This window comes from Bacillus rossius, chromosome 5 (assembly GCF_032445375.1).
Source record: "Bacillus rossius redtenbacheri isolate Brsri chromosome 5, Brsri_v3, whole genome shotgun sequence".
Classification (NCBI taxonomy): Eukaryota; Metazoa; Arthropoda; class Insecta; order Phasmatodea; family Bacillidae; genus Bacillus; species Bacillus rossius.
The window spans coordinates 82,508,666-82,523,350 of record NC_086333.1 but is presented as its reverse complement, the minus strand read 5'-3'; the positions used below and the strand labels follow the sequence as shown (position 1 = coordinate 82,523,350).

At 35.7% G+C, this 14,685-nt stretch overlaps 1 protein-coding gene across 8 annotated transcripts in view; it reads left to right on the top strand.

Moving 5' to 3' along the window:
• LOC134532127 (GTPase-activating protein) overlaps positions 1-13,498 on the top strand; it is a 56,037-nt gene extending 42,539 nt beyond the window's left edge. For all 8 annotated transcript variants that reach the window (XM_063368461.1, XM_063368459.1, XM_063368458.1 and 5 more), the window contains 3 exons: positions 192-372; positions 3,119-3,243; positions 3,364-13,498. In XM_063368461.1, coding sequence (XP_063224531.1) covers positions 192-372; positions 3,119-3,218 — 281 coding nt within the window. In that variant the 3' untranslated portion in view covers positions 3,219-3,243; positions 3,364-13,498. The remainder of the gene's footprint in view (positions 1-191; positions 373-3,118; positions 3,244-3,363) is intronic.
• The last annotated feature ends 1,187 nt before the right edge of the window (positions 13,499-14,685 follow it).

Here is a 14,685-nt window from a genome sequence, read left to right as displayed (position 1 = left end):
GTAATCGTATAAAAAATAAAATTACAATATGTATTGATTCTGTAAACTTAATGAAACAAACATTCAAGGAGTTGAATGTTACAACACCATAGTTAATATTTTTCATTTCTTGTATTTTATTTTTCACCCTTGAGATCTACATTTGGATTCGAGGGGTATATGGGAGTGACCGGGGGGGTAAATGCTTGCAGACGCGTGCGAGACGCAGGCGGTGTACACGGGCGACATCTGCTTCCTGCCCAGCTTCGTGATCGAGGACGTGAAGTCGTGCTTCAAGACGCTGACGGCCCTGCAGGAGGCGGTGCTGAGCCTGGAGCGCGAGCACCGCAGCTACCTGCGCCTGCTGGCCCGCGAGACCAGATACGGCAGCAAGTCAGTGCACACCGCCGCCACTTTCTGTAGTTTTATACTTTACTAGGGGTGTGCGAATAGTGGATTTTGATGGTTGAATAATTTCGAATCGAATAGTAAAATTTTCAAATAGAATGCGAATAGTTTCGAAGTCGAATAGTTGTAATATTTATATATATATTATGTTACTACACTGAACAATGGCGGGTTTTTATATATTTAGTTTATACAAGATATTTTCTGTGAATGAAACCACAAAAAAAAAGTTCACTTAGTATTTTTAAGCGTTATTGAGGACATGAATTTTTATTTCATATATAATAATATTTAATAATTGTTATCTATTTTATATTTGATGCAAATATTGGTCCGAATAAAAGGCGACCATTTTTACATAAACGAGAAATGAGAAAATTGGAAGTCGCTTTATTTTCGCACCCAAGACGTCAGCACCGCAAACATTAGTTCCAAGCTGAAAGCTACAGTAGAAACATTTTCAAACAAAATGTTCACGATTTTAATATTAACAAAAACTTCGTTAGCTCACACGGGGAAAACGATAAATCCACCCAATATTGCAGTAATTCACAATTGTTTAACGTTGAAAATTAAAATATTTGTTCTTGAGTAAAAATGTGAATGTTGAAGCATCTCAAAATGGAAACATTTTATTACACATATCATATTTGTACTTTGTGTACAATCGCGTGTTAACATTTACGTTAATTTAATTTCAGATTTTTAACGGAAAATTTGTACTAAAATATCACAGCTATTTTCAGAACGATTGTTTACGTTTACAAAACATTTCGGAAGTAATGTTTGGAAATTCATGGCTGCCAACTGTCTTTCCACAATATTTCTTTGTTGTAAAACGAACATTGCCGAACACGCACGAAGACGCCATATTTACAGGAATTTGGTACGTTGCTTTATTATTTATTACTTATTAACCTGCAATTGGGCTTTCACCCGGTGGCAAGAACTCCCACTCACTCCCCTCTCTCCCCCCCCCCCCTCCATCAGCTTTCTCCTCAGCTCCCTCCCATCCCTGACCTCCACCATTTCCTCCCCCAGCCCATTCCACTCCCTCCCCGTCCTCACCAGGAAGGTGTTCCGCCCTCTCTCTGTCCGCCTCCACACCCTCTGGAGCTATTTTAATAATTTCACAGTAATCCACTCTTTATTTATGTAAAAACCTCTCAAACAACATAATTATCTTAGATTATTCTTTAAAATTCATAGGACGACTCTCTGTCAGAGAGTAATATGGAAAAATATTCGCGGTCACGTCACCGAAGTTATTCATGGCCGTATGCTTCACCATGGCAGCTAGCCACTTGTTTTGTTCCGGCAAGCTGCATTCTTTGTTTGCTTTGTACGTTTAACACACTACTAAATAGTAATACGTAGCTGTGAAACGGAAAGTTAAATGCGGTATACATAAATGCAAAAAGGATTTATCAACACGAAATGTATGTCTAATGAATTTTCACATTGATTTCTACCAAAATTATTTTTACATTTGTTTGGCCTCCTGAAACTGCAGGTCGCCTTATATTCGGGCATACGGTATTCGCAATTTTAAATTTTGCTATTCGACTTACGAATGCGAATAGTTCGTCAGTTACTATTCGCAACTATTCGTGTTTACGAATATTCGCACACCCCTATACTTTACCCACAATTATAGTCCTACAAGTCCTACAAATGGCAATATCCTATATGAAATTTATGTAGTGAAAACATATAGAAAAAAACAAAACAATGAAACTGTCATAAGATTACAGAACTTAATATCATACTACCAAAAGCCTAAATAAGTTTCCATTACGTGTTAAAAATTTTTTTTTGTTAATATTATTTTTACCGCCACTATATTTCCTTGATTATCTTACAAAGTTAAACCAGTCCAACCAACCAAAAAAAAAACCTTTTTACAGTATTTTTAATGTAGCTAACCTAACCAACCATTGAAATGATTTTACATTAGTAATGTACTTACTTAATCAACCATTTATTTTAGTTGCAGGGTAATTAAATACCGTAAATATCGCAATGCAGCTCTTGTAAAATAATCCCAGTAATTACAAACTTGTAGACATTTTCAATTGTTTAACTTTCACAAAATGAAAAACATATGCAGCGCATACTTTTTGCATAATTAGCTGCCAAAGTTAAATTTTTAACCTTTTTAGGTTGTACAAATAAGGAGAATTTAATTTATTGCAGAACTGAAACTTTTTAGGTTTAACTGCAATGCCACTGGCTACTTCAAGAAATGGTTTGAATTTCTTTCAGAAAATATTTATTAATTTTACCTGGCGTTTCAAAAATTCTCAAACTTGTTACGATTTCGACAGCCAAGAAACGTGAAATGGGTTCTTGTGATAGAAATGCAAAACCATACCATGAAGTAGCCAGTGGCGTTGAAGTTGAACCTGAAAACTTTCAGTTCTGCAATAAATTAAATTCTCCTTATATTTGCACAACCCGAAAAACTTTAAAAAATGTAGATTTGGCAGCTAATACCTATGCAAAAAACGTATGCGCTGTATATATTTTTCACTTCCGTGAAAGTTAAAACAATTGAAAAAAGTCTAAAAGTTGATCAGTGATTAATATACATAAATATAAAATCATGACCTGAAACGGGAGGCACACCCCCTTAATGTAGATTAAACTCTGTAATTAATTTATATGTAGTGCCAGAATCACTGTGGGGCAGCTTCACTTGTAAAATGTGCATGTGTGTGCGTGTGTGCAGGCAAGCTCCCATCGGAGACAACAACTACCTCCTGCTGGCCGCACGCATGGACCACCTCGACACGAGCCTGCCGCGCAAGGCCTTCAGCACGCCCGACTGACGCCCGCTTCCGCGCTTCGCCTCGGGTGAGCGTCGCGTCGTCTCCTTCCGCCCGCGCTGCGTCCTCATCTACCGTAGTTTTCAAAAGCCTTGAATCAACGAAGAGCTACTGTAAATTTTGAGAGTTGTCTTGTTTCTGTTTGCAGTGTGGCTGAAAATGAAGCAGACGTTCTCGACAATGCTCGTGTGAAGTGAACAATATCGTAAAATGGTGGACGATTAGGCGCTATCACCACGAACTACTCCCTGCTCAAAAAGGAAAGTGCTTGTTAAGTTTCGTAAACCTCGTTCGTAATTTGAAAGGGTTGTTTGGTCCTGCGTGGTCGGAGTCCGGTCAAACATCATTCATGCCCGTGGAGTGCTTGGTAGCACCAAAATCATACTGTGCCTAGTTCTCTGAATGGCTTTTTTTACGACCTTTTGAAAGTTGGAAACTTTTGTGTTGGAATTTTTTTTTATCCATCTAGCGTATTAGCTTCCACTAGAACTGCGGTGTCTTACGAAGCATTTCTTCTTTCGGTTTTTACGTTTCCTTACTTCGCGCCTCTGTCCTTTTCCTTTGCGTTCAGACTTTCCACAAGATATTCTCATACATTCCTTCCTGTGCAGTGTGTTCTCTGTCAGATCGCAAAACGTGTTGTACGTAACTGTTGTGTGTTCGCTTTACAGAAGTAACATTTTAACATGATGTTGCAATTAAATTTTTCTGATGTAGGTATTTGTACGCATCTGGAAGACTTGGGTGTGAATGCTTTGTAATATCGATGCCGTATAGTCTGATTACTGTGATACTTTTAGAGCCGATACATAAGGTAGATTTGTAAAAAGAGATGTTGCGTAGAGCGGAAGTGTTCTTGCGAGACAGTCACGAGTACGTGACTAGTGGAAACATACGTGTACAGTCCCTTCGCCCGGGAACGTCCGATGTTTCCGTGCGTCGCGTAGTTTGCGGTGAGCGGACGGCTGCGCTCCACGGGCCGTGATCATGTTTGCACCGGGCCGTTCCCTCGCTCGAGGAATCCTGTAATCTCAGTCGGCGGTGCGAAGCAAGGAGCGAGCAGTCGTGGGAGCGACGTTGAACCTCGCAGTGATTGGTGGATCGCAAGCTTCAAGCACCTGCACACATCACACCCTGCGGTCGGGCATCTCGTGTCTTGTGTGGGAACACTTGTCACCAGGACGGCGCTACGTTCTCTTCATCACGACCGCAAGTTGATCTGGTTTTATGGCATGTCCAGAAAAATGTTCTTTTTAATTTTAGTAATTAGTGTGGATATCTCTTAAAACAATATTTTTTTTTTACAAATTATTATTGTGTTCAAATTTTTCCATTTTTAGTAAAGTATAAGAATGACATAACTTATAAATGTTTAAATATAAAACTGAGGCTTTACAATTGTGGCATTTTTTTTAACTCAATAGACATGTGAGATTTAAATGTTTTTTGGACTCGTTAAAATTGGCTAAGGAGTAAATTTGTCCCAGTAAAGTGTACAGAATTTTTCAGTAATGCAAATACATTACTGTTGGATCAGTGTGCCAAATAATGCTCTCTTTGAGTTTGTTCTGCTGAAAATTTACACCTTGTTGTTTGGGTCTTGTTTCATCCACTGAATATATTATCATCTGAACCATCTGAGATGGGTAGGTTCTCTGAATATTGATGTTTTTGGCACTTATTCAGATTTCTGTGTAGCAGTGTAGATTTATTTGCGCTCTGAGACGTCTGGTGTTTTTTTTTCTTCCAGAGAAATTTTACATCACATGATTTGTAGTATGGGATATGTATGCTTATTTCAATGCCATAATAATTGATTATTTTGGGAATGTTTGTGATAAACATTGTTCTTTGTTTGCATTATAAATTCAATTTTTTTTTGTATTCACATTAGTATGTATTTTATTTATGCATCATTAAAACAAAATTAATTTGATAAATAGAAATTTTAGATTTTTAAATTGCATAAATTTAGTTACATGCGTATTTCAATGACAAATTATGCTTAATATTCTAATGACCACAGTACAACCTATAATAATGGTTAAAATTTCATTCCTCTGAAAATTTGTAAATTTTATTAATTTAGAATTTATCTTCATAAAGGGTTTTTGTTTTCACATGGAAGATTTCATTTGACATATCTGTTGTAAAAATGATGAATGCAGACTATTGCTTGTAATGGATATTTAAGATAGTATGAAATAATCATAGTGGTCACTGGAAATACCATACATAAATGTGATCTCAAAAATGCAGGATACAGCATATGTTTACATGCCAAGCAAAATATATTTGAAAGCAAATAAAAAGTGTGAATTTATATTATAGCTTCAGTTCATACTTTTATCTGTAAATGAGTCACAATTTGTGCACTATTTTTTATACAGTTGACTCCTGGTTATCCACATTTTTTGAGGTTAGTGATGCTGATCTACATGGACACTTAGGACTAATACGTAGTAAAGCATTTAAACTTGCACTGTTGAAATATTTATTAAAATTTATTATTAGTGATGGCTGATGGGCAATATGGGTAAAAACCAATACCAATCCAATTACTACTAATTCATAATATTTCATTGATCCGATAACCTATACAAAACCGATTCAATTCTTTTTGTAAATAATCATGTAATGTCTCTAGAAATCCAATATTTGTAAGTAATAAGGCAGTACCTTATTGAAAGGATTTTTTGGTAGATGATTAAAACAAAGAACTTTACAGCCTAAAATTAGTGCATAGAACAATACACATTATGCCTTTGACTAATTAACAAACAAAACATTCAAGTAGTTTTATATTACTGAAAAATTGGTGTAAAAGATTCCTACAAAACTATAAGAAATAAACAGAACTGAAGGGTGACACTTCGATGGATGAAATTGTACTTTTTTCATGTGTATCAGTTTTGTAAGCACGGATTGAAAACGATTATATCGAAAATTTAAAAAAAAAAAGAGTAGAATGTCGGTTTATACCAATACTAAAGCAATCACATTTAAAATCAATATTTATTATGGTCATTTAGTAGTTTCTTATGAAAACATTCTACAAATTGTTGAAACATTAATTAATTTAAATACAGGACATCTTCCGAACACATTGATGCTTTAGAAAGACATATTCAACGTCTATTATCGCCAAAGGAAGCATAACATTGGTTGTGCCAAAGTTAAGTTAAGATGTTAAATCATTCAAACATTGAATAATTTTATTAGTGATGTCTTCCAAACAGAATTTTGCCGAACGATCAGAGTATTCAATATTTTGTTATTGCGAAAAATGTCTTGTTTTGGTCAAAGAGTCAAGATTAAGGTCTAGCGATGCTTGTGCAAAAATCGCTTGGTGACTTTTTTCAGTAAAGTTGCGACTGCAGTTTTTAAATTAATTTTTTTGATTAAACAAAGGGTAATGAGAGTACAACTCTCATAAATAATATTTGTCAGCTAGAAAAATTATGTTTAATCAATTTTCACGCTATTTCTTCCATTTTTGATGTGATTATCAAATACGATTTTTCTGCGGTTCTGTAGGTGCGGATAAGCCGCACAGTGAATAATTCGTCTGCGGACAATCAAGAACTGACTGTACTTCAAATACTTAAAAAAATTTGGTTTCTAAACTTTTGCACATTCATGTTCCAATTGTACACTTTTTCCTGTCATTGGAACCGCTTAGTGATTGTGACTCACAACTTTTCTCGGATTACACTAGTCAACCAAACATCACAAACTTGCAAACTGCAAACCATTTGCCTTTTGGGCTCACCAACAGGCCTCCAGATCAGTCAACATGATTGCCAACATGTTTGGTTGACTAGTGTAGAGCCTGCGTAACTAGTTTTAAACTACTACTTAATGGAAACAGTTATTTTTTTGAAGCTCATTATAATGCGTATGAGATATTTTGGTGTTTCATGTCTGTTTTTTTGGCACTGTTGTTATCACTCATAATTTATTGATCACGAATGTGTGTGCCCAGGTTTTAGCATGTCCATTTCATATCCATCCTGGTCCGTATTTTTTTTTTTTACTCATGTCTATTGCACATGTCGAGACTTGTATTATTTCTAATTAATTGTCACTTTCTTGTCCGTGCCATGAGATCGTCTTTATTCCTCATTTTGTATTCTTCCCTATTTCTCAGTTGACTCATTCCAAACCACACGTGTGGTTGATTCTGTACTGGAGCTTCATCCACTTAGATTTTTGAGTTGTACAACAAGCTAGTCTTGTGGTGTACTTCACTTTTTTTTTTTAATTTGCATAAATTGATTTTTTTATTTGAAAGCTACTTTTATGAAAATAATAAATTAATGGGGCATGTAAGGTTTTTAGTACCACCAATTATGCTGATAAAAAAAATAATATTTTAAATAATTCATTTTCATTCTAAAACATAAATAGCCTAATTGAGACATTCTAGACCTTTGAAAAACTTCTAATAATATTAATTAGTAGAGACCGGAAAAATTTGCGAGTTCATTTCGCGATAGGCTAAAATATAAATAGTTATACCTCAGTGCTGCCTCTGCTATTTGCTCACAGCTCACCTGGATGACTCTGGGCCAATGAGAAACACCCAACCAAACCTTTATCGAATCACAGGCTGCTACGTTGGGACGTCTCACAAGACAGCAGCCAATGCGTGGTTGACATATGACCGAGTGTACGCAGAACTATGGAGTTCATCCTGCAGGTCATTGAACCCGCGAATGTTTCCGGTCCCTATTAATTAGTCTTTCCTGTCTAACATATTTAAAAAACATCTATGTTAAATATAGGACAATGTCAATAAATTTCCTCAAAAACATGTGGGTTTTGAGTACGCAGTGTATTAATGCTAAACTATAAACTTTTTTTTCTTAATAACAGGTTTATAGTTTAAAAAAAAACTTTATTTTTATTTTTGTGGCTTTTTTTATAAAGTGTGGTGTTTATAACTTTGCTTGCAAGCAGGAAATAAGTTAATTTTATTTATTTTATTGGTGCATAAGTAAAGTACCTATGTATATTACATTGAAACTACATTCATTCACTCTGAATAAACTCAATAAATAATACATAATATTAATAATCTATAATTTGAGTAAAGTGACAGGATTAGTAAAACGACTTGCTAGTTCTTAACTTGGAGGATGTGCATTTAAAGTACACTGGCAGTAGTTTGCTTATAACTGGGAACCAGGCCTTGCATCACGTTGTGGACGCTGCCAGATGTACGTCACGTATGGAATATGTTTTATTGCGTAAGAAATATGAAAAAAAAAAAAAAAAAAAAGAGCGGGAAGAGAAAGCAGAAGGTCTGTGGCGTTTAAAAATTTTTTGGCGGAAGTGAATTGGGGCCAAAAATCTGTACATAAATATTTTATCATGCCTTATCTCTTTTTTTTTTAAAACTACTCATAAAAAGCAATGGAGGTAAAGAAGTTCAGAGCACAATATTCCTTACATGGGTAGCAAAACATTTTTATTTTTGATTGTGTGCTTAAGAAATGAGAATTTTAAAAAGCATTTCATTGTTTTGGAAACCTGATTTTTGTTGTATTAACATTTACATTCGTGTGATTCCCCACGTAGATGCATGGCCTTGGTATTTTGAAGGTTTTGCTCAATTTATTTTAGTTGTTGTATATTTGCAGTCTTGTGTTGTGTACCTTGTAGCTCCGTGCAGTGCCTAAATCTGTGGAAGTTGTCGCTTGGCAGAGGCTAGCATTTATTTGCTGTATTTGTAACCATGTGTAGTCTGTAGTCCTGTGAATCCTTTATATTCTCGCCAGGGGCCTGTACTTTGTGCACCCTTGTCTGCCCGAGAAACCTTGTAAGATAGTGTACAGAAGTTAAGTTTGTGATAGTGGGGAGTGTTTTGTAGAGTGTTACTTTGTGGGGTTGTAAACCCTAGAAGCAAACTATTGTTATTTCTGTGAATATAAAAATCTGATTGTGTATATTTAGTTATTTATTGTGTATGCACTTGTAACAAAAGAATTTAAAGATAAAATGTTTGACATGTTTTTCGTATGAAATTCGATTAACATGATTAAAGAAGCTTATGATGGTTTTACCAAACATTGAATGTTACTAGCAAACCTGATAATACAGTAAGTCCTCAATTAACGGACACTTGTTTGAAGGACATTTGGTATAATGGCAGACTTGCCAACTTTTGAAACCCTCAATTAGTAAAATACATAAAAAATAATATAACACGCGTAAACTGCTCGCGGCAATTGAAAAATTAATAAAATTTCATAATATCACATTTTTTCTAGTAATCAAAATTATGTAATCGTTTTAACATACATTAACATCATTGCAGACCAACAATCATTCTCATAATTTACCATTATGGAAACAATTTTGCTTAGTATCACATCAAAGAAAAAACTTTGTTCCTTGTGGTACCCTACAAATCAACTGAGTGTACCTTTGTTACAATATACACTGATATCAGTTAACTTCCAGTAGAATCTCCCTGGAGTACTGGTAATGAAAGCAACCTTGACACTATCATTTTCAAACTTGCATCACAAAATGTTACTACTAGTGGATATAATTTGGTTTCAGTCATTGCTGCCGTCGGTCGCAACTGAAAATGCCACAGTTTGTAAATTACAAACAATTTTATAGTTGCATCTGTTGCCATTTCTTTCACGATAGCCGTCGACTTTGTTCTTGCGCAACCAAATTTTTTTGCTACTTCAGAATTTAAAAACAGTTTTATGAATACGGGCCGGCGTGATCCGAAACATTTAAAGGAATATTATTTTCAACCAAAAAGTTTGTAAACATACATTCTGCACTTATTACAGCAGTGTCTGTGCTGTTATTTTTAGCGAAATAATCACTAACCTTTGAACTGACTGCGCCACTTTTAACATTTGCGAGATGTTTTGAACAGTTCACGTGGAGATTGATGTCATATCTTCCGCCGTGCCCCATGTTGATGTCGCATCTACACACTGAAAAAAATGCGAACTGTTTTCCCTTGCTTGATTTAAGAATACACGGAAAATGTATAGCGAAATGCCTGAGAATAATGCGTATCACGTTTCGGGGGCATTTTCTTCTTCACTTGATTCCACTTCCGTTAATTGTGCACATAACACGTTTTTATTAAAAACATGCAATAAATTTGTTTCCTAACCTGTAATAAACAAAATCAAAATTGGCTAAACTTAAACTGAAGAATCACATTTTACGCTAATGCACGACACTATTTTGCCAAACTAAAAATGCTATTTAAACTGGTTCGTGATTGGTTGTAAGCGCAGGCGGCCAATAAGGAAAGATATACAATCGAACAACAAATTACGTGGTTCGCTGGCCTTCAACCAATAATATAACTCAATTACCGCACTCGTTTCCACAACAACAATACATGGCAACAGCTTTTACAAACCATACAATAAAACATTTAAGGCGGACGGTAAATACATGTTTTAATAAACGTATCGTACTTAAAATTCGTAAAAAATGCAGACATCCTCGTACAATCGTAAAACGGACGTGATTTTCGTACATTTTACGAAAAAATCGTAAAGGTTGGCAAGTCTGTAATGGACACCAATGGACACTTAAATTTAGTTAACGAATGCCAAACTCATTACTGCAGACCGTACGAACCGATGGAATGGGTACTTCTTGAACAGCCTGTGTATACACTCACATCCGAGTGCTGCACTGCTTATATACATGAGTAATTCTTGCATGCATGTTGGATGGTTATAGACGGATGAGACAATTGTTTTAAAAGAGTGTCTTGTGTTTCTTTTTTTCCCACGCCCATAAAAGAGAAGGTAAGATGCTGCTAATGTTTACGATGCGCGTGACAAAGATAATGGTAGCTAACTCACCCCTTCCACGGGCCCATGAGACCCCTTTTGTCGAGGGAATCTGCTGGTCTTTCGTTGGCTTGCCGAATGGTGACGTAAACGAGCCATTATTTTCCAAACAGTTTTTTAGCCAGCCATTAGTCCATTGTACCCCTCTGTGCGTTGCGGTGTGTTTACCCGAAATGAATACGGATTAAGTTCTTATCATTTGTTGCGTTCAGTGAAATATTATGTACATGTTCAGTTCTACGTAACCGTACAGATGAAACAAGAACAAAATAAATCTGCCTCTAGTTACAGAAAGAAGTGAAGTTTGCTGTGAGTTCCCCTCCCCCCCTCCAACGTCTAACCGCCATGCCGCTGCAAACAGTGCTGTCGTCATCACCGCACCATGACCACCGGATAATTGCGGATGATATTTTCTCGTTTCACGGCCGTGCAACCGGTGGATGTTTACGAGTGTAGTTGCTAGATGACTGGATGAAACACTGTCCATTGTGAATAAAAAAACACGAGATCATGGTCGGTGAAGTTACGGGCCAGCCACTCACTCATGAAAAGATCACGGGACTGATCTGTTCACAACCTACACGCTTGCTTTTTCCGAGCTCTTAAGGTTTTTGATTTTTTGGCAGTGCTGGGATCCGTCATCGTGTCGAGAGCCGGCCGTGAAGTTTTTACACAGCGTGTTGGCGCTTTTGGAAGATCTAGGAGGGTGACCGGGACATTTACATTGTTCGCTATGGGGAAGTGTGATTTAATTAACATACAGTTCCTGGGAACGTAACCTTCCTGTTAATCAAGGACTTACTGTACAAGTTTTTTTGTAATGTATTGTGTCATTAATGGATTCATATTCATCCTGCAAGATGTTTCATCACAGTTAGCAAAATTAGGATTGTGGTTTAACTGTACAGCAAATTAGATAAATGTTTCTGCACATTTCACAAAAAAATTCATAGAAATTCAAAGGTGAATTTGTTTTGGCTTATTAATATTATGATTTTTTTTTTATTTAGAGCAAACAATTCAGCTACTAAATAAATTTTAGAATTGGCAATAATGAATTTTGAGTATAAACAGCAGGGTACTGGACTTGATATTTGCAGTCAACTTCAATTTGCGGTTACTGTTTAGTACATGCAACTGTGTAATATGGGGAAGAAATATAATTTTGAAATCATGGAAAAAAAATAAATAAATAAAAAATTGCAGAGTTAATTAGAGTAAATTATGATTTTGCTTGGTTTTTGCTACTCTTTTAAAGTTTTTAAAGGCCTATCTGCACAAATTGGTATGTTAATCAGAAATATAATTAAATTAAAATGAAAACTTTCAGAATGTCTGATTTTTCCACTAGCGATCTCAAAACCTAGCATTTGCATACCAAAGTAGTGGAATAAGCAGTTTTGATCCTTTTTTTTTCCTCTGTGCTTGGAGGATCTAAATGGGTCAGAATTTGATCATGCCAGTTTGTACAGACTATGCATTTTGGTCATCAGACAAAATTTTGGGGAACGTGAAACTGAAACGTCCGATGCAAATACCAATTTTTGATACCTCAGTGTTCAGTCGTGTTTTGTGCTGTGTTGCATGGACCAGTCTGGGACATTGGCAATTGATGTGTTGGTAACCCTTTTGTCGCAGAGATGGTGTAGCTGCACCGGTCTTCCAGTTTAGTAATAAAGTAGGGGTAAGAAACATTAGGCGTGTTCAAAAATGTTAGTTGGACATTTAGAATATGGTTTTTAGGGTATGTGAATTCAAACATCACATAATAGCACTACATATGATAAGATTGAATTTTTCATGCCAGGTTACTGTGATATTGGTTCTTGGAACCAAAATAAATTTAATTCAGATGTTATTGTGTGGAATATAATGTGCTGGTGATTTGTTTTTTGTTTATAACATTATTTTTAATCTGATTGTATGTTTATGTACTGGGAAATGAAAGTATATAAGTTAATTTATTTTTGACCTGCAGCTCAGGCAGTTCCGCTCCTAAGTTACCAATATTTTATTTCCTTGCCTGGCTCGCACCTGTTGGTCTCCAAAATGGCAAATTTGAACACGGCTATTGTATCTGCCAGCTTGTTTGTAAAATCTGTGCTTGTTAAGTTTTGCAGACTGAACAGCCACTAAAAGCATTGTGATTGTACAAAACGACAGTGTTTGGCGAGTATGAAAACCTACATAATTTTTGGGATCGTGTGTTCTCCGCAAGTGCAATGTGACGATCACCGTGATGCGTGTAACTCCGCGCCGTCTCTCGGCCAAGTATTAGTCCGCGCAGTGTCTGCGCTGATTCGTAGCAGACGCGTTCTCATCTCCGAGATTGGTACCGATGGCTGGTGTCAGTGTTTTTTTAATCTTGTAAAAATATGTTTGTACTTTTTGACTTTACAAAAGTTTTATTTAATAAATGAAATTGCCTGAAAGGTAGATATTGTTTTATTTTTTATCACTTTAAAGTGAATAATGAACAAGCAAAAGTACCCTCGACTAGTTCTTGAATGTAGCCGTTCATTGAAAGCCGAGTTAACCATCTGTTTATTGCTCAGAAATAAAAAATTAAAATGAAATTATAATTAGGGACCAGTCTGACAGTTTATCACAGAATCCAGACAACATTCAATAAATTTGATTAATTTTCACCCCAGTTCTGTTTCTGTTGAGATCTGTTCTCGCTCCCTTGTTTGCCTTCAGTCCGAGGCCCTCCCATGCTCTGTCATGCCCTGTCATGCCCTCCCATGAAGCTCTTTGCAACAGTGAAGAGAAATGTGTTTCTTACTGTCCACCTGATGTTTCCACTTAACTTCTTCATCAAAACAAATATTCGTTATTGCTAGACACCAGGCCCATTTCATTTTTAAAACAAGATATTTAGTGTTTTTTTTTTTATGAACTCTGTATATTCATAAAGATAGCAACACAGAACTATGTTAGGTATTTTGACTAATACATGACACTATTGCAATATAATGATTTGTAATAAGCATCTCTCTAGCTACTGGGCAAAATGAAAATAAATCAACAAGTATATGTGCATTTGGAAAATGTACCAGTGGTGTAATGTAAAAATTATTTAAAAATAACAGTGGCAATATTCAAGGTAAGTTTTTTCCATCCTACTTCGCACATAGATTTTGATGTTAACTCCATGATAAATAATTTACATTCATTGAATTGAATATATTAAAAGTTATTTTTTTTTTGTAATTTGCATTGTTTTGATTAAACATGCTGATTAATTTCATTTTTTTTTTGTTGCATTTCGGTGTTATATGGACTTGCTTTTCTGTGTTATTTCGGCTTCATCGCAATCCCCCACATTATATTGTCCCTAGTTATTACTCATTGTGTATGCAGGACCATCAATGCTTGGATTTACACAATTAAACAAAAAGTATAAATCAATTGTTAATAGAATCATGGAAAAACTTTCAACCACTGTGATATGCAAATTAACAATTACAGTCTTGATTTTTTAAGTTTGAAAAGTTTAAAGTACATTATAATGAGTAGCCGTGGATTCCCTAAGTTCTGTGTGATTGGCTCGATTCCAGTTCTGACTCAAGCTGTAACTTCATGTTGCGTGGCTTGTGCTAAATCTTGTCTGGTACTAATAT